Genomic DNA, 19495 nt, shown 5'->3' on the forward strand with positions numbered 1-19495 from the left:
AGATGGCTCAGAAGTAATACTTGGGTGCTCACAGTGAAATTACAAAAGTCTCTCCAAGACTCCAGTATGGTGGAAAGACCACTACTAAAGCTCACTGAAAATATTCTGTTTTTTTCCTCAAGTGGAGTTTTACTTCTTGACCCTTACTTCACTTATTTGTAGCTGTGTAGCTATTAGAATTCATGCTGAATTGCAGACTGGCTGCTTCATTCACTTAACGTGGTTTTAGCAAATCATTTGCATACAACTCTTCAGGAACCACAGAGATCCCCTCACAATTACAAAAACTGCTGGAACTGGAGGTGGCAGCTAACACACCTGGGAATACTCGTGGGAAGATGCACTTAGACATCCGTGAGCTTTGCACATCCTACGTTTTCCCAAGAGACTTCCTCATTGGTATTACAAAGATAAAGTCAACGGGCAGATAATTTGAGCAGTGTTTACTATCTACTTCACAGACTCAGTCTTGCTCTCGCTCACCTTGGGGTAGAACGCAGGTAGCTTTATCATAGACCTATAAATACTGCTGAAACTGCAGTTTCTGAAAGGCAGGCCACAGTAATTTTCCTTGCAGCAGTAGCGCTACATTTATAGAGTAACTGAATTGCTGACTGGCCTGCCAATTTAAACAGAAAAGGCTGGGTTTGGGAAAACTCTCTTGGATGTAACGAAGCTGGAGGAACATCCACCTGCAGATGCACATAGGCTAAACAGTACGTGGTAATTCAACACCAGGGGTGGGTATTCAGACATGAATCTTTCTTTGAGAAATGGCTCTGGCCTAATTTTGTACCTGCTCGATGCATTAACCAATGTCTTCAAGCTGCTTGGGTTACGGATGAGCTTGTCCAACATGCTGACAATTTCGTCAAACTTGGGTCTACTGTTGCGGTCTTTCTGCCAGCAGTCAAGCATCAGCTGGTAGAGAGCAGCAGGGCAGTCCATGGGACTTGGCAGGCGATAGCCTTCCTCCACGGCTTTAATCACCTATGGGAAGTAAAACACAAGGCTGATGGGTTGCTTTTCTTCCTCTTACTTTTTTCCCCAAATGCAAATTGGTTTAAATAGAGAACTCTGGGTCTAGCAATACACTCACACTCAACTGATCCCCCCCAACCTCTGCATACAGGAGACAAATCAAGTAAACTCCATTATCTTTTTCTGTTTCTACGGCATAGGTTGAATAATTGATTTTTAGTCAATGCAAAATGAGCCTAGATATCCAACGGAACCAGAGGGTCAGATCTCAGGTTGCAATTGTTCAAAACTCAGCAGAGGTCTGTAGGTCACACCAGAAAACTCCTAGAGCCTGTCTTGTCTGCCAACTGCAGCCTATGGGGCTTTCTGGCATTGTCTTGGAGTACAGTGATTTTGTTTATTCAGATGTTGGCTTCTTTTTAAATGAAAAGGCATGTGCTCAGCCACAGATTTGTATTACAGTAATAAAAGCCTGACTGTATTTCAAAAGAGACTTTGAATGCTAATTGATGGATGGATTCAAGGCAGAGGCAGAACAACCATCTCATATATCATTCAATACTGTCTGGGTCTAGTTGTTTCTCACTGTGTCCACATTTCTGCCAGGAATTTAAAATGTCAGCCTAAGAATATGCAAATTAAAAACAGGGGAAGTTTGTTGCACTGATTTCATATTTGAAACCATCTATGGTTCTATATCCAAAACAAGTGGTAAGCACATGTGCTGCCTGCACCCTGGAACGGCAGAAATGAGCAAATGAGGGCAGAATTGAATAAAGCAACTTGTTTTCCCTCATTTTGGGCAGATTTACAGCAGGGCTCCTACTCCAGCAGTTACCATTTTGAAACCTTAACAACACGCAGGAGAACACAGCTCTCATTTCAGGCCACAAGGGTCTGCAACCATGTCAGCAGAGTCCTAGCAGCCCATCTTTACACCCTCTGCTCCCAAGACTTATTGCCCAACAGGAGTTGGAAGCAGCTATTGCTGATGGTGAATGCTGTGTGGAAAACCACAATGCTTCACTGCTTGACTCCAAGGGCTGCCTCAAATACCATTCATTCTAGGCACTCTCTCACTTCTGATTTGAAAACATCTTGTGCTTAAAAAGAATGCTCTATGGTTAGCATTGCACTTCAGAAGATTCCAAAATTTAGAACCACACGCATCACTTTCAAACCATCCTCCACCACAGAGCTTTTTGCCAAGTAGGAGTCCCAGGAATGAGAAGAGGCTGGCTGAGCAGCATAAGCAGAAACCTGGAACCCTCTAAGGACATATGTAGTAGAGAAGAAATGATTCGAGGCTTTGTAGTCTTCTCAAAGGATACCAAGCCATCTGAAGGTCTGGTCCGCAACACCTGCAATACTTCTGTGCTCTGACAGAGGCTTATCTAAGATTTCGTCTGTCGGTGGAGCAGTTGCACTGCTCTCCACCCAATCTTTGTCTATCAAGTGATCTCGTCTACTGCTGGACTGCTATATTGGCTTTTGCTCACAGCATCAAACACCAGGCCCACCATACTGCAGTACTTGCTTTGTCTGTTCTTCACCTCATGCCTTTCAGCTGGTCCCTGGCCCCGGATTTACAACCTCCCTATAAAAAGTCTCAGTGTGGCACAGCCATGAGAACATTATTTGCTGTATTTGTAACAATAATGGGTTATCCTCCAGCTGTAGCAGAAAGAAAATTGTAGCAGGACAGGTAGCAGACCATCTGGCACCAGCTCAGAATATCTGAACTACATCTGCAATGGGGTTATGCATGCTTTATATTCCTGGCAGTAACATCACAATCAATAGCATTAACTCAATTTACAGGATGTCATTCATTCTGGTGACACAATGTAAATGGTATCAAAATACTGCAAGAGGCTAGGAGCTGAAGTACGCTCTTGCATATGAAGGTGCCTTCAGGGTCTGGCTGTAAGAGGAGTAAAAGAATGATGCAATAAAGACTAAGCCACTTGTAGCATCTTCAATACTTACAAAAAAAAAGGCAGATTTGCCATTTTGTTCATGGGTAAGTACTGCTTTTTAAGACTTGAAGAGCTAAAACTTGCATACTTAAGGAGACACGTTTGACCTTTTCTGGAGAAGCACTATTCATTTAAGGACAGGGTGACCACACTAGAGATTTTTGGAAGGTGACAACCTGAGACAGTCTATTCCGGTAAACCAAAGTAACATTTACAGCTCCCTGTTTTCACAAAACCTCTAGTCCAAAGACTAAAAAGCAACCACTATGATCATTTAACTTACCATTCTAAAACAGGTCACAAAATTCCCTGCAGTTCCTGTACTGAGCCTTCTCTTGTGGCTCAAGGCTTATTTTTAGAAAGCCATGTAGCCATCAGCATGACTTTAAAACGTGGTTTGTAGCACTGAAGTTACAACACAGCATGCCTTGTGGCACTGCACCCCCTCTACCATGGGGGAAACCAGCCTGGCTGAAACATGGTGAGAACTGTTTTGCTCACTGCTGACTGTGCTTGCATACAACATGCTTTAATTAAAAACCACATAAAAAACTCTTGCGCAATGGAATCTGAAAATCACATGAGCAGAGCTCACTAGACCTCCACCAACGCTACATCTAACACTGCTGATTCTTCTGCCACTAAAAGCAGGGGAGGGAAAGAGGAAGACAGTGGTCCTTTAGGTGATGAAGGAAGGAGGCATAAATACAAGGAGAAACATCTTTGTGCCGCAGCACTGAATTAAATTTCCTTGACTGCAACCATCGACCCATTTACTATCTATCTGCACATACTACAGGGTGAAGGAGAACCCAAGCAAAGCCTGATCAGGAACTGATGCTCATGAACATCTCACCAGTGTTCTGTTTTCCGCAGTTAAAGAAAGCATTCCCCCAGCCAACTCTTCCCAGGTGTGAAATTCACCTTATGCCCAGAGGGTGGACAAGGTGGTATATATTTTTCTTCAACAGTTCTGCAAAGCATAGGTGTTGACGGTGTTACTAACCTGACAAGGGATTCCCCTGGCCACAGAGCGTTTTCTCACTGGCACCAGCCTGAATCTCAGGCTGACATTTACTGAACATCTGTACTACACTGGTGCATCAGCATTAGACAGACAGAGTGCTTAGTGTGGCTGAAAAAGCTTGGCTCTAAATTGCTGCATTCTCCATCCAGGGTACAGACGAAAGCCTCTGTATTTGATTGAGATAAATCCCTGTGTAGATACACGCTGCTTTACCAAACTCCCTACGAACATGACAACCTCAGCAGTGTAGAAGCGGTGGGGCATTCATGCCAAACAACACACTTGTCTCCCTGGCAAGCAGCATGGTGTGACTGTCTCAAAGGCACTGCTCGTTTTTCTTGCCTGGGCTTGAGGTGAGCAGTCAGGATGAGACAGCATGACAGGTAGTCACATTCACCGATGGCAGAGGCCCACAGACAAAACAGAGGAGAAACAGACAGCTCAGCCAGAGCCTCTGCTGCCAGTGAAATAGCAGAATGTCAAAAGGGCAGGGACACTGCTCAAAATGGATTAAAATATATATATGTAAGAAAAAAAGGATGAAACATAAGGTGTTGTGCTTGCGACTGAGGAAGCTCATGGCAGAGCAAGGCCGTTTGCTCCACTCAGCCAGCAGCAGCACTTCCCCAGGTGGCAGGAATGCAGAAGCAAAGCAGGAGTGAGGAGGAAGAGCTCTTTGCCATATGCAGAATGGCTGCATTTTTTCCTCCATCACAGAGTTGCTTTGGGGCCTGATGTGCTGCATGGTGCCACCTACCTCATGCACTAGATGGCATCCTGGGAGACTTCCACATGTCACACTTCTCAGAGATCTGAATAAGAAGAAGAGGCCCTGGAAAATCTGGCAAATCTAGGCTTAATTTTTTTTTTTTTTTTAGCTTTAGACAAACGCTTATGATGAACTCAGGGTACTAGGAAGTCTTGCAGCAAGAACACAAGATCCTTGCACAGTCTGGGACAAGAGCTAGTGTAAGGATGTAAGGAGGCTGGCAGTGTCCCCAGGCATGTTTGGGGGTGCGTCCCAGAGTGACCCTGAAGTCAGAGCCTTGAGGGGGTACTGGGGCCCAGGAGCAAGGCGACATACCTTAAGGGTGCTGCACAAACAAATGAGAGCTTGCATTAACACAGACTTAAAGACTTTCACAACAAGAGAAAGCAAAGGATGAGAGGGAAAAAAAAAAGGTGCAGAACCATGTTCTCGAGATCAGCAATGCAAGGGTGACTGAGACGTAGCACTCTGCACTGCCAATTTGGACTGCTATCACTTGATCAAATCACACAGCTTTTGTGCAGCAAAACAAGCCCTTACCATGACTCTCTTGAGCTTCTGCTTTACACGGCAGCAGGGGTTTGAACACACAATTGAAATGCTGCCAGTTATCAGCATCTATCCCCTGGCAGACCTTTGTCATTAAGCAGAGCAGGGACAGGCTCCAGCTCTAACAGCATTAGTGAAGCTCCAGCAGTCTGCCGGGAGAACCAGACTTGCTTCTGTGCGGACACATTTCCCTCTGCACACAGCCTGCTCCGGGCTGCTGCAAAAACAGAGCATCAAATGGGAGGATTGCTTAGGTCTGGCATGGGGAGCAAAGGCATTTTTATAGTGGCTGTCCTCCTCTGTCCCCATCCTGCCTCTCTGACTGCAGAATGAAGACTAAGCCCTCAAGTCCTCCCATGTGGCAGCTCCCACAAGTGCTTACATCTTGGTTTGTCATTTCCCAGTAAGGTCTCTCGCCGTAAGACATCACTTCCCACATCACAATTCCGTAGCTCCAGACATCGCTGGCCGACGTGAATTTGCGGAAAGCGATTGCTTCAGGTGCCGTCCATCGGATGGGGATCTTCCCTCCCTGCAAGGAAAAGGGAGGAAAAAAAAACAGATTGCAGAGGAGGGCAGATAGCATGCAAAAGAGGACAAAACAGCACTCCTTAGAGCACTGAGGGCTGTTATTTTCTCTCTGGAAAGAGACATCGAATTTTAAAGTAAATCTGTTTGACAGCATGGGGCCCCTTTCCACATTATCTCAGCCCATAAGCATTTGTAGGCTGCCTACTAATTGGCTGTCCTGAAGGTTTGTTGTTTGAATGCTGTTTGAATGCTGGGACATGTATAGGATCAACATCTCAATTATGTTGCACTGGTTGGTAGGGGAATACAGTTCCTCCATTTCTAAGAGCGAGCGGGGGAGGAACAGACAGCTCTGAAGCCAGGGAAGACTTTGATCTAATGAGAGCTTCATGCAAATTGCTGCGGAAGTAATGCCTTTTTTTTCCCCCTCAATGCAGTCCCAATCCTGCAGAGAGATTTGCACAGTGGGCACAAAAATCTGTGCACGCAAAGACCTGCCTGCGTGGCCTTGGCTGCGGGACTGAAAACGATGTCACCTCCCACAGATCACTGTAGTTTATCTTTTATCGTATTTATTTTATAAATACTATTACTCTGGCATAGAGAGAGCTGTCAAACGCGCTTTGGTATTTCCTTTTCCCCTTTTTAATTTTGGGAATCAAACTTCAGAACAGCTCTGAGAAGGAAGGGGGGAAGGGGAATTTGGCTTAAGAAATACTGTTCTCATTGGGTTTAAAGAGTTGTCTCCCCTGATATATATCAAAATATATCTTACTGTGAAGTTCTTTCCTCTCAGTGCTGAGCTACATGGTGGAAAATCTCTGAATGTCCCCTAATGCTGTTTGTTATTAGAAAAAGATAGAATTTGGAACACATTTAAAAAGCAAATTAGAAAAGTTCCTTCTTCCAATAATTATTTATTCACAGGCTTATCAGTGCGTGCCTTAAGTGAAGGGCCAGATTCTCAGCAGTGCCAATTAGCGCACAGCAGCACGTTGCAGTCGCAGCAGGGCTGGATGAGAGCCCTCCAGCCCGCAGGGAAGCTCGGGTCCAGCAAAGCTCTGAGCCCCATCGTGGGGTTGTGACTGCCAAGAGCTGAAACACCTCCCCCAAATTGCAAAATCATTGCAGGAACGGGGAAATGTGGCCCATGGAGCTCCCATCACAATACCCATGGAAAAAATGTGTTAATAGGTAATGTTGAGGCATGCCAACCTGACACACTGTTGGAGGCTTTCTCCAGGGCCTGCCCTGCAGGGGTTGGGTGCTGCCCACCCCTCTCTGCGGCACCGGGGCCACGTGGCCTCACACCGGGACGGGTGAGCTGATGCCCAGAAGGGATGGATCCTGCCACAGGCTGGAGCAGCCCCTTCTCAGGTTTGGGAAAATTACCATTGATAGGGAAGGTGGAAAACACACCTCATAAGCGATAAACATTATGTGCTTGCCAGTATTTTAAAAGGGTTAAATTTTCCAGGAGACCACAACTAAGAACTCTGTATAGGTGCCACTCCTGGTCCTTCTGACCTTAGGTATTGACCAAAGATGGCAGAACACAGCTGGGAATGCAGCACCTTTACAAAATTCATTATTTGACTCTGGTGCTCAACACAAACTTCTAAGTTATGAGACTGCCAGTAAGTTCTGCTTTATTTGGCCATCCTCACTTCTATGGTACGGACTGATCCGAGGCTGATTAGCTGATAACAGCTGGTCAAACACTCATGCATAGTTTAGGGGCTGTGGATTTGCAGAAACCTCTTTGCTGAGCAGCCTGAATACAAAAATGTGTCAGGAAGCACATTTTTCTTGGGCTCAATCCGTCCAGTATTCCCCTACGTGGTGCTCAGGGACATGATTTAGGGGTGAGTTGTTAGGGTTAGGGTAGTATGGCTAGGCTGAGGTTGGACTTGATGATCTTGAAGGTCTTTTCCAACCTGAGCAATTCTATGATTCTATGATGTAACTCACCCTGGTAGTGTACGCTGCTTCAGGATCATCTTCTAGGACTCTGGAGAGGCCAAAGTCGGACACCTTGCAGACTAAGTTGCTGTTGATGAGGATATTCCTGGCAGCGAGGTCTCTGTGTACGTAACCCATGTCAGACAGGTACTTCATCCCTGACGCGATGCCTCGCAGCATCCCGACCAGCTGAATGACCGTGAACTGCCCATCATTCTTCTGCAAAGGGAAGGAGACATTTGATCAGATGAAAGTCTCTGCACCCTCAGCACTGCAAGTGCACAAATAAAAATGCAAAGGCGAGTCTCTAGGGAAGAAAAATGGGGAAATTAATAATTCATTACTCTCCTGCTCCGACCATGAAGCTTTTCAAAGTTTCATTGTTTGGATAAGCATCTCTAGAGACAAAGCTACGGAAACATAGTTCTTTTAACTGGAGATCAAGCAGCAAGCTATTTCCAATGGTGACTGATGAAGAGATTGCTACAGGGAGGGAACATGTATAAAAACACCAGGATGGACTATCTCTGAATCAACCGACTGAGCGGCGCCAAGTAGCTTATAAATCCTACCTGCAAAAGTCCACGTGTCAGTATTTGGGGCAGGGGCTCTCCCCATGCTACTACGCTGCATTTCTAACCATGTCCCCTGTCTTCCCTTCTCTAGGAGGTTTCATGTCTCACAAAAAGCTCTGACATTGTCTGGTTTTTGACACGATGCAGTTTGGATGTGTCAAGTAGTTCAGCAGGAGGAGTGAATCTTTTCCACACAGAAGACCGCTCTTTAGAAGAAACACAACATTCTACAGTTTACTGTTATCTGCTTGTATCAGTGCATGAACCATGTCCTTCACAAGGCAGTATAAATATAGATCAAGCAGATAACTGAGCTGCTTCTGCCTCCAGACTGCACTAATGGCTGGACCAGCAACCAGCAAACATTTTTGTTGATATTAATCTTCTGCAAAGAACACAAACCAAGCTCCCCTGGAACAAGCGTCTAAGCATTACCTTTAAAAATGTATCCAGAGAACCATTTTCCATGTATTCTGTTACTATCATTACAGGTTTGCCTGGAAAAAAAAACAAACAAGTGTGCAAGATTGTTAGCAGCAATTTATTTAAAAAACCAACAGAAACAGAAATAAAGTCTTTTCATAATGCTTCTGAATGTGAATATGTAGCCATGCAATAGTAAATCTAAACTGAGGTGCCACGGCCTCTGCAGGATGATCGCGCTTTTTGCCCTAATGTACATAGAGACAGGGATTGAGGAAGGGAAGAAAAGGTGACCCCATGTCATGGATTGGGAGCAAATCCTAGAGTGTCTAGATGGCATTTGTGAAAGAGCTTACAAGCTGAACCCTGACAGCTGCCCCAGCAGAGCCAAAATGCACACAGCAACCCTATAGCCTCCCCACTCTGAAGTAACTACATGAGCCCAACAGGAGCAACCAGAATGATCTGAAGTATCTATCTGAGTGTGATAACTGTCAAGGCCAGGAAAGAATGGGATTACGTCCTGTGTAATTCAAGAAATCCCATGTGACCATCCCTGTCAGTACATCTGGAAATATGAAAAGGAATATTAATGCTGCAGGACAAAAGTAAATAAGCACAGAGTGAGCGGCAGAGGAAATTAGGAGGTTTCTACATATAAGAAGAACAAAGCTCCCAATCAGCACCCCCAGCACAGGACCAGATGCCCTTTCTCCAGCTCCACACTGACCTCTGTGAATCCCACTCCTGATGGATGTGCCAGGACACCCACTGCTCCCCGGCGTCGGCTGGGAGCTCATACTCCCTCCTTTGGCTACAGCCCCAGAGCAGAGGGCATGCCCTGCTGTGGGGCAGATGTTGGGTTAGCATCAGCACTGGGTCTGCATGCAGGGAAGCACCAGCAGCCTCGCTGCAATTACAATTTCAGGAAGCTCTTTGCTGTGATGATTCCTTTTCACCTTCCCTAAATAATAACAAGATCTCTTCTCAAGATGTGTACTATATTGATTCAGTGAAGTAGTTTAAAAAAAAAAAAAGGATCAAAACAAAAGTTCTTAACAAAAGACCTGGCCTCCTGTTGTTGACAGGAATAATAATGTTTTTCGAAATCCATTTGATTAATTTTCATGCCCGAGTCATTTTAATAGTAATTATATATATAGTTTTTGCTTAGTTTTTATATCTAATTTCTCGCTAGCTTGCTACAGTGGCATAGCAATAATTAATGTGGTGTGCTCCAGCCCTTGTAAATTCAATGAAATCTTATAAGAACATGTAAATTATTTTTTATTTAAATCAATTTGCATTAGCTAGCATGAAGCACAGACAAAAGAGGAGCTGTCAATTATTTGTAAAGTGCATTGTAAGTGTCTTTTGTTGAAACGATCAACGAGAGCTGCCACACGTCATAACATGCACACAGAGGTAAATGCTCCTAAAATCAGTTCATATTCTACCATTAAGACTGATCTTAATCTTCCCACTTTCCCACTATGTTAACCATTTGCCTAATTTACTGTTTAATTATCTACATAATAAAGATAATTGTGAACTTGTCAATCAGAACTCTCGCCGTTGTGCAGATCCTACCTTTGCAGCAAAAGGGACTTGTGCTGCTTCCATTCTCTGAGCTCTTATCGCAGCCATTGTCTGAGCTCAGAGCTTGCCAGAAGTATTATTTTTGAAATGAGAGCTGCACCCTGGGGCCAGGAATTATAATATCGTGTGTCCCAAACACTGCGAGCCCTGTCTTTATGGATGGCAGACTTGAGTCTGCGTGGAGCTCAATGCACAGAATGGAGCCTGTGCTTGAGGAGGAAAATCCCGTGTACGTACTCTAATTTACACTAAAAAAGCATTCTGGGATTGTGTGAACACAGCATGGTGATGCATGCAGATAGAAGAGCCAGAGACAGAAGCGCTGGCACTGGTGCCAGGAGAACAGTTGCGGCTGGCCACGAGCACGTGAACCTTCAAATGCACGTCTGCTTCGTCCAAAAAAGTTTGCCCCTGCTCTCAGCAGTGCAGATTCCCGTTATGTTAATCTTCAAAAGCCACTGGGGTTGTTTTATTTGTTTTGTTTTCAGTGGGGAAAAACAGAGAAGCAGTGAAGTGAAGCTGCTGCTGTTTGACTGTACGTGCGTTGGCAAGGTGTTTCTCTGCATCACTGATGAGTGATTTAAGGTAAAACCCAGGTTCTCTAAGCCACCTGTCATACAGTCTCCACAGAGAGCATGCTGCCATTTCTGATGTGCCCAGTCTAACGAGTCGCTGCAAAGCGACTGCAGGATGGGGCCCTTATCTCTGACACATAAAGGCAGCACTGCAGTAAGACTGGCATCTCGTCACCCCACCGCCCCCAGGGACCTCCTGCAGGATCCCACCTTGGGTTTCCATCAGAGAAAATAGAAAATTTCTGCGCTTATGTTCCATTATCTGACGGCCGCAGGTTGACACTAATTGTGAAATAAATTAGTTCCATATCCAAGGAGGTGGAAATAAGGACACAAACAGAATAACTTCTAACCAAAGTAAATTAAAAGTAAACACTGGCCCTTCTAATGTGCTGGTCTGACTCTCTGTCAGCAGGGCTCCCTCCCGCTGGTGGTTCAGGGCCATAAAATGTGTGCAGATGTCATTCCTACCCATGCACACATTGTCAGTGCAATGAAATGGGATGCTAATGAAAACGGGACTGTTGCCACTGTAAAGCAGAAATAGCTAAGGGCTTGTCTGCATGGGCACAATGAAGACAATTAATCCAAATTAACTAAAGGTGGGCATTTGAAGTAATTAGTTAAATGGCATTAAGGCTCTGCACGAATATTCTCATTCAGAATTAAAAACAGACTAATTCAGTTTAACTTAATTTACTTCCGAAGTAAATCATGATGCATCAAAGACGTTTTACCCTAAAATTCTGAATCTACGATAGGCCAGTGACTAAATTGCTAAATGGGAAGATAAGTTATGAAGTACTCAGAGACAGCATCATAGTCTGGGATTCATGAAGTTGTTTTGGTACATTCAAACTCCATTCTCTCCAAGTCCAGTTTAGAAGTGCCTCTGCTCCAGTGTGGAGAAAAAGGGCGCCTGACTCCTCCCTGAAAAGCTCCACAGTTTGCATGGAAAACTTCAGTTTACTTTGGAACAGACTGGCGAAGAGGTGGGCTGAGTAACTGCTCAGTCTCCCCTCCTCAGGTTCAATAAAGACTGAATAAAATAAGCAAACGTGATGTGTAAAGGAGAACAGCTCCAGCAGCACAGATGGAGGAAGAGCTACCTGAGACGTAAGCTGGGGGCTAAGGACCTCAGGAGGGAGACAGCACTCCCAAACACCCCTCCTGGTTCTGGGATTGTACCTTTGCAAAGGAAACACCCACAGGCACAGACATTAGAGGGCACTGGCCAGAAGAACTCAGGGCACTGAGTTGGCAGAGACATCTCCTTGGCTTCTAGGGCTCAGATTCCTGCAGGGAGCCAACACCTGGATCTATCCAACCTTGGATACCTCGACCTCTGAAAACCTGGGAAAGTGAGGCACTCCTTCCTTCTCTACACTATTTTTTGACTCATCTTTGAGAAAAGCAACTGAAATCCAGAGCCACTAGTTGTTCAATGCAGTGGCCAGATCATATGGCTTCAGTGGCTACCTTCCTCAGCTTCCCTCTGGCATTTATTCCCAGCTCCAGTTCCCAGAACAAATCACAGTTAGGCTGTGAAGCCCCCAGCATTCCCAAGCATTCCCACAGCCTTCGAATCCGATGGCTGCTTTAAGGAAAACCTGCTCACTGGGGAGCAACATCCTCTCTCTAAGCGAGAATCCTACCCATCTTCTGAGGGCCTGGCAGCCAGAAACTCACACCCATGTCAGCAGCAGCAGCTTTTATGGCTGCGTGAACATCACTCACTTCCTGCCCAACAGCCACATCCCTACAGGGCTACAAAAGGGCACTTTCTGTCCAGGAGAGACAAATGTGGTGAGGCTCAGCCATGTGCCCTTTCATATTCTCCTAACTCCACCAAAAGCTTCAGTCTTTAACATGCACCCCTCGTTCCACTACAGGCCTCTCTATTTATTTGGTTCTTTTCACTTAGAGCACTCAGCTGTGTGTGTGGGGTCAGACCATCATATGCTGCTCTGGTGGGGCTCACAAGGGCACATGTCCCTCCGATCAGGACACACAACAAGGACATACTCCTGAGGTAGAACTGTTGCACAGGCTGTGGCTGCATGAAAGCACACACATGCATTGCTGCCAGCACACAGTTTCACATCCAAACTCACCCCCTACTTCTCCTCCCCCACCTTTATAAAATTTATTTGTAAGAGAAAGCTATCTTTTTTTTTTAAGCTATCTTATTTTTTTTTCTTGAAAGTTTGGGAAATACAGTTTCAAAGAAAAAAGCAAGACAAGGCTGTTGACTGCAAACTAGCATCAGTTCTGAGTATGATACGATGATATGAACGGGACAGCCAGTGTCTATATCTTCTTTACTATAGCTCTGAGAAAGAGCTGATTCTGGAGAAGATGCCTCTGGTGAATGTCGGTTAGCACTAATAGCAGCCACATAGCCACGGCCATTGAAATGCTGGTATCTGGGGCCAAGTTCCAACATTACCAGTCATGAAGGCAAAAGGGGTGACAACCATTCACACTTGTGAGGCTAGTGTCTCTCAGGCTAGCTAAAAACTTCCCCCAAAAACTTGAAATGTATTTTTAAATGATGGAGTTGACACCAACAAAAAAAGCTTTGATGCAAATAACTTAGCCAAGCTTATTTCCATCTTGCAAATATCAGGGTGAAATAAAGGATACTGCGAAATGCTAGAGAGAACCCATAGGTCTGTTTGTGGAAGGACATCCACGCACACTCACACTCCTCCAAATCCTCTAAAGCTTCCAAGCAGAAGAGCAATGACACCTCTGTATCCTTCCTGCACCCTCACACCTCAGCTAACTTCCATCCTTGCTCACATCCCCTGCGAGCAATAACAAAGTCTCATCACGACTCTCTGTCAGTGCTTTGCTTCAGCGGTTTCTCAAAATATGATGGCTGGAAATCATTTGGTTTGGCTACCCAGACTTTTGGTAGCAAAATTCTCTACCTTTCCCTGTCAGGGAAATTGTTTCCTTCATCTCAGCATTTCTTTGCTCACAATGGGACTCATACGGTTTCAAAGGTAAAGAAATAAAGGCAGGAATAAGAAGTGAATCTGCTATAAGCACTGAGAGGAAGGCTCGGTGTCCTGGCATTCAAAATGGCTCCATGTGGCCTCATTTCAAGCAGAGGATGCAACCAAATTACTTGGAAGGCAGAAGTCATGCAGCATGCTCCATTGGCACTCAGATATCCTAAGCTTACTCCCATCTCCACCATCTACCCCTGTCTGGACAAATCCAGGCATATCATCTCCCATTTCATTAACTTTAGGCCTTTGAATGGGGATGGGGATTTTCTCTCAGCCCATGTGCATTACACCTTAGGAGTTAATATTTTTCATCATTTCTGTGCCCAGACCTACTAAGTGTGGAATTTCAGGCAAGGGGAGTTTGCTGGTTTTAGAGAAATGATGAAGCGTGCACTCAAAACTTGAGTTACCCAGTGTTACCTTCCCTATCTCTCCCATCAGTCAGTGTTCAAACACAGCAGCCTGCAGCAGTCTGCACCTACTTTTTGTGACAACACCTTCCAGGTGGATGATGTTGGGGTGGTCGAACTGCCCCATGATGCTTGCTTCTCCCAGGAAATCTCGCCTTTGCTTCTCTGTGTAGCCCACCTTCAGGGTTTTGATAGCCACTGGAAACTCGCGTTTTCCCTGCAGTTTCAGCCGCCCACTGCAGACTTCTCCAAATTCACCTTCAGAGAAAATCAGAGAGAAAGGGATCACAGTATGCCTAAGGAATGCAGAACACATATCTTCCTGTAGGATACAGCCTATCCTCTATAGAAAGCTAATCAAAAATAGCCAGGGCTGTCCCACATTTGTGAATATGGAAAGTAGAACATCACAGTGATAAACATCACAAACAGCCAGCATAGCACAAACCATGAACACAAGAAAACTAGGAAGCTGCAAATCCCAGTCTTTTAGAAAGATAACCAGAGCTGAATGAAACACTCCTGGTGATGGATTTGATCCTACTCTATAGGCAAGCTGTTCCAGTATATAATTCTCCTAAATTTAAAGAGCGATGCTCCAAATTCCATTGGGCTTTTTCTCATTTCATGATGTTTTTGCCTGCTAGATGAAAGACTCCTGTCATATCCTGTATCATTGCTCTGTGTAGATAGCTGTAAAACACAAACCAGTTGCTTCTTAACCCTCCTTTGCTAACTTGAATAGATGGAATGCTGTTAGCCTCTCACAGCAACGTATATTTTTATGGACTATGCACTCTTTCCGATTTTACAACTACCTTTTTTTAAAGGTAGCCTACATGGATATTTTTTTCCTGGTGAACAGTAAATTATCTTTAAAAACACAGCATCAGAGGATGCCAGAGACTCCTGCTGTTCGATATGAATCCAAACAAACAGCTTAACTTGAACAGAAATAGAAACTTAGTCTTTTAACCATGGAAATTAAATGCTTTGGGCTTTGGCCTGTGTTTGTTTTTGCCCTTCCCCCTTTTAAAAAGAACCTCAGATGAACTCTCAATCTTTACTTTTGCTTCAAGATTGACTTTGAAAAGGAGAAAAATATGAAAGCGGTGCAAAAGAATCTGAACATTTAAGTGACTATTTTCCCTTAGCATTCATAGAAGTAACTCAGCTTGATCCAAACTTGTCTGTTTTCTGCCATTTTTAATTCAGCCATTGAAATTCAAAGTTGCAGACAATAGCAGGTTTGACCCTGGCTTCTGCTGGATCAAAGGCATGCTCCACATACCTTGCAGGGAACCTAACAGCACAAACGTTTCACAGCTCTTTTCTGGTTTCTAATGTTATAAACGCCAGCCCTCCACACTGCTAGGGGTCACAAAACATTTCCATACCAGCTCCAATAACTCTTTCAATGGTTATGCACGAAGCTTCTATCTCCTTGGCAAACTCGTGAACGGCTTGATTAGGGTCCTCGTAGGTGTGGGGATCGATGTAGGTTCTTACTCCAGGCAGTTTAACTGCGAACACAGATTACAGTGTTAACAGCACGTGACACGGCAGACGAGGATAATACCCGTTCCTATCCTTTGCGCTGTCTGCTTTGCCAGAAATCATGGCAGCAGGGAAATCTATTTCTACTGCAAAAATGAACAGATAATGCTTTTTGAATGCTCTCTGAGGATGCTCTGTGCTTTGAAACATTGTGCAAGTGAGCGCTTTCAGAAAATGACAGTTTATGTGTGACACACATGCGTGTTCATAATATTTACGAAAACCCATGACAGTGGTCAGCTGGAAAGACAAGCAGCTAAAAATTCCTCTTGGTGCTGAGGAATGGGCTGGTCCAGAGCCTGGTGCAAACCTGTGCCGTTGGGAGACCTTGCTTCATGCCGAGGAATTGTTAGAGAGTACCAGGGTGACCTTGGGCAGGCAGCTCTGCCTCTGCACACTGCGGTGCCTCATCTGTAATTCTCCCCACTGCAAAGGTTTATAAAGGCTTTGAGGTGTTTGACAGTGCTGGAACGAGCCCTGTCAGCTGGTTACAGCCCAAACAAGCAGCCCTCCTGCAGGAAGGGGACTCCAGGAAGAAGAGCACAAGATGCAGAATGCTGAGGAACAACTTGCAAAGCAAGTCAGACGGATGGCAGTTGATGGAGAGCTGCAATAAGTTATGCCCTACCACTCATATATTAACTAATCAATCAGCCACATTACTTCAGACGGAGTCACCGAAATTTAAATGAACAGAATATTTGCAGTACAAAGCCTGTGGGTTGTACCAGTGTAAATGTAATCAATACCAGGCTTTCTCTACAGGACTCGAGAGGAAAAAAAGTATTTTCATTATCTTTATTATAAGTTTGTTTTGACAATCATTAAGGCTACTCACATGAAGAAATGCTCATCAGTCTAATAAGACAGCTACATTACACAGTGGCTCTTAATTGATTCACTTCCTGCTGCCTTCATTACATAGCACTAATGGAAATCTGACTTTTGCTCAAGACACGTTTGCCTTTTCCACCCCAAAAGGCACTTTACTGTTACACATCCACAGATCCCACAACACTTTATTAAGGAAGGCTTTTCAGATGCTGGCTTTAGAGGTACCAAAGGACTGATAGTAATTGCAATATGTACTTTTCAGCATCACCGTAGAGGTTCATTTATTCAGACCACCTTACAGTCGTTTGTACGGCATTTCTGCAAGCTTCCTAAGAGCAAGAAGTGAACATTAATTCATCATGTCTTAGAGAGGCATCCAAGGCAAAGAGTTGCTGTGGGCTTGGTCCTAAAGGCTGGCTGGGGTGGAGCAAAGGTTTACAACAGGTATTCTGGACAGATACACCTGGAGCACAGACTGAGAGCTGTTACATGCCAGCCAGGCAAAATTAAAAACATCTTGTTTCACACTGCATATCCCAGCACTGTGAAACAAAACAAAATGGCTTGCTAGGCTGCTCCACTGCTAACAGCATTCTGTTTGCTCCATACTGGAAAAAGAATGTGCAGGTGTGAATAGCTGGGCACAAATAAGAACTGTTCCAGCTCTCAAGTTTGCACTCAGTTCTCCGTGGGGCTTGTGGCGGGGGCAGATGGGGACTTACTGAACAACAGAATTACCTGGATTCTTCTGTGAAGTAACAGCAAAATAATTTCTGAAAAAAACCTCTCAGTTGTATTTCTCATTACCAGGCAGAGCAAAAAACACATATATCCACGTTGGATCTTTACTCACTGTGGCCATTATGAAAATGCATCTTTTCTTCTTCTGGATCTTGCTTGGCCTTGCTGTAGCCACATCGCCTGGAAAAACAACAACAACAACAAAAGAGTGCTTTTGTCTCTGGAATAGCAGAGCCCCCCTCATTACCTCAGTTGAGCAAAGCACAAAAACCCAGAGCAGTGACAAATCCAACCTCTCAAGTGGCCGTACTGCTGCTGTCCCAGTTTTAGCTCATCAAACTACTTGCAATTTCCCTATCGGGATTCAGGGCCCAAGGCCCACTGATTTTCAATTGGACTCGTGCTTCTAAATCCCACAGATGCCTCTGAAAACTCCATCCTGCCATACATCTAATTTAGCTATTATTATGAAGAAAAAAGCAAGAACAGGAAGGACAATGGAAGGGGAATGGGATGAAACATTAGAATTGCAGAAATGGGATCTCCTAGCCCACAGAGCTCAAACCCCAGCTTTTGCAGGCATCATCTTGAATGTATTGCATCGTCCCTTTACCCATTGCATTTGCACAGAACCAAAAGTTTTTTGGCACTTGTTAAAATAGCCTTATGCCAACACAACATGCAAGATGATGGGGTTAAAACAAATGATTACCTGTAGGCTCACTGCCTTCCAGGGTCTCCTACACACTCCTGGCTTTGACCGGGTTTCCTGCACACCTCCTGCCTTATCCAGGGGAGCTACCGTTCACACAATCCCCTCTGACCAGCAGCAAGACAGACAGAAGGCACACAGTCACCGCCTGACCTATCTTATACCTGCATTAGCACCAGGCAGTGCAAGGATGCTGCTGGATCCCACAGCAGAGCTGCAAACACAGCCGTATGGGGGTCACATCTCCCCCAGGGAACCTTCCTGTCAGTCTGTGGCTGCTCTGCCCCTACTCAGCCCTCAGCCTTTGTACTTGTTCTCTAGGGGATGCCACCACACCGGCAGCAAGTGGCTGCTTCGGTGGCATTTCTGAGACCTGCTTCACATCAATGACCACTTCGGAAGCTACAGGGTAACTGCATAGGCAAGGACAACCACTGTATACACACACATATATGTATTTTCAAGTATGGGATGAGGTGTGTAGGATGCACATATATCTGCTGTTCTTTTCAAGGACCCAATACAATAACTGGATACTGGAATTGTATCATCCTTAAAGCAAACCACATGGACACGAGACATGGGGACGTGGCTTGTAAGAGAGAAAAACCCACAAGCAGCACCTGCAAGCCAGCCAATGCATGGCTGGACAGCTGGTGTCACACCTCCAACAGAAAACCTCGGGTTGCCACTTGAAGTTGAGAAACTTGGGAGACTTCTCTTATATCACCCAGGATTTTGGGACAGGGCATGCATGCACTCCAGCATAACTCACAGCAAGGAAGAGTGTATGATTAGCAGAAACAAAACTGCAATTAGGAGGAGGCGGTAATAGGCATCTGCATGAAACATGCCCTCAGCGTGAAGTCCTATTACTGTGAACTGCTGTCTGGCTGGTTGCAAGGGGCCGAGCAGCCTTTTGGCTATAGGATTTTGGCACCGGATCTGTGAAACGATTAAAAACAAAAGCCCAGCAAGGGGAGGGAGGCAGGCCTGCTGGACTGGGTCTGGCAGCGCCAGGCCCCAGAGGGTTGAGGAGGGCAAAGAAATACGAGCTACATGGTTACTGCCAGGAGGGCAGCAGGCACACAGGCTTACCTCTGCGAAAGGGGAGATGTGCCAAGGTGAGACGGGAAAATGGTAGAGGTTGTGTAAGTAGAGGGCAACAGATTGATGCAAGGTGTAAAAATAAGGGGAGTGACAAGCGATGCAGGGGCACAGGCACAAAGATGACAAGGCCTACACACAGGG

The 19495-nt window shown here is 45.1% G+C and overlaps 1 protein-coding gene across 15 annotated transcripts in view; it reads right to left on the minus strand.

Annotated features, from left to right (window-relative positions):
* The window catches only part of EPHA5 (EPH receptor A5), a 198147-nt gene that overhangs the window by 12220 nt on the left and 166432 nt on the right, over positions 1–19495 (minus strand). For all 15 annotated transcript variants that reach the window (XM_021394777.1, XM_021394779.1, XM_021394778.1 and 12 more), the window contains 7 exons: positions 17645–17712; positions 15798–15923; positions 14473–14658; positions 8809–8870; positions 7808–8017; positions 5688–5837; positions 797–990 (listed from right to left, as the gene is read on the minus strand). In XM_021394777.1, the coding sequence (XP_021250452.1) occupies positions 797–990; positions 5688–5837; positions 7808–8017; positions 8809–8870; positions 14473–14658; positions 15798–15923; positions 17645–17712 (996 nt within the window). The remainder of the gene's footprint in view (positions 1–796; positions 991–5687; positions 5838–7807; positions 8018–8808; positions 8871–14472; positions 14659–15797; positions 15924–17644; positions 17713–19495) is intronic.

The sequence above is a fragment of the Numida meleagris genome, chromosome 4 (genome assembly GCF_002078875.1).
Source record: "Numida meleagris isolate 19003 breed g44 Domestic line chromosome 4, NumMel1.0, whole genome shotgun sequence".
NCBI lineage: Eukaryota > Metazoa > Chordata > Aves > Galliformes > Numididae > Numida > Numida meleagris.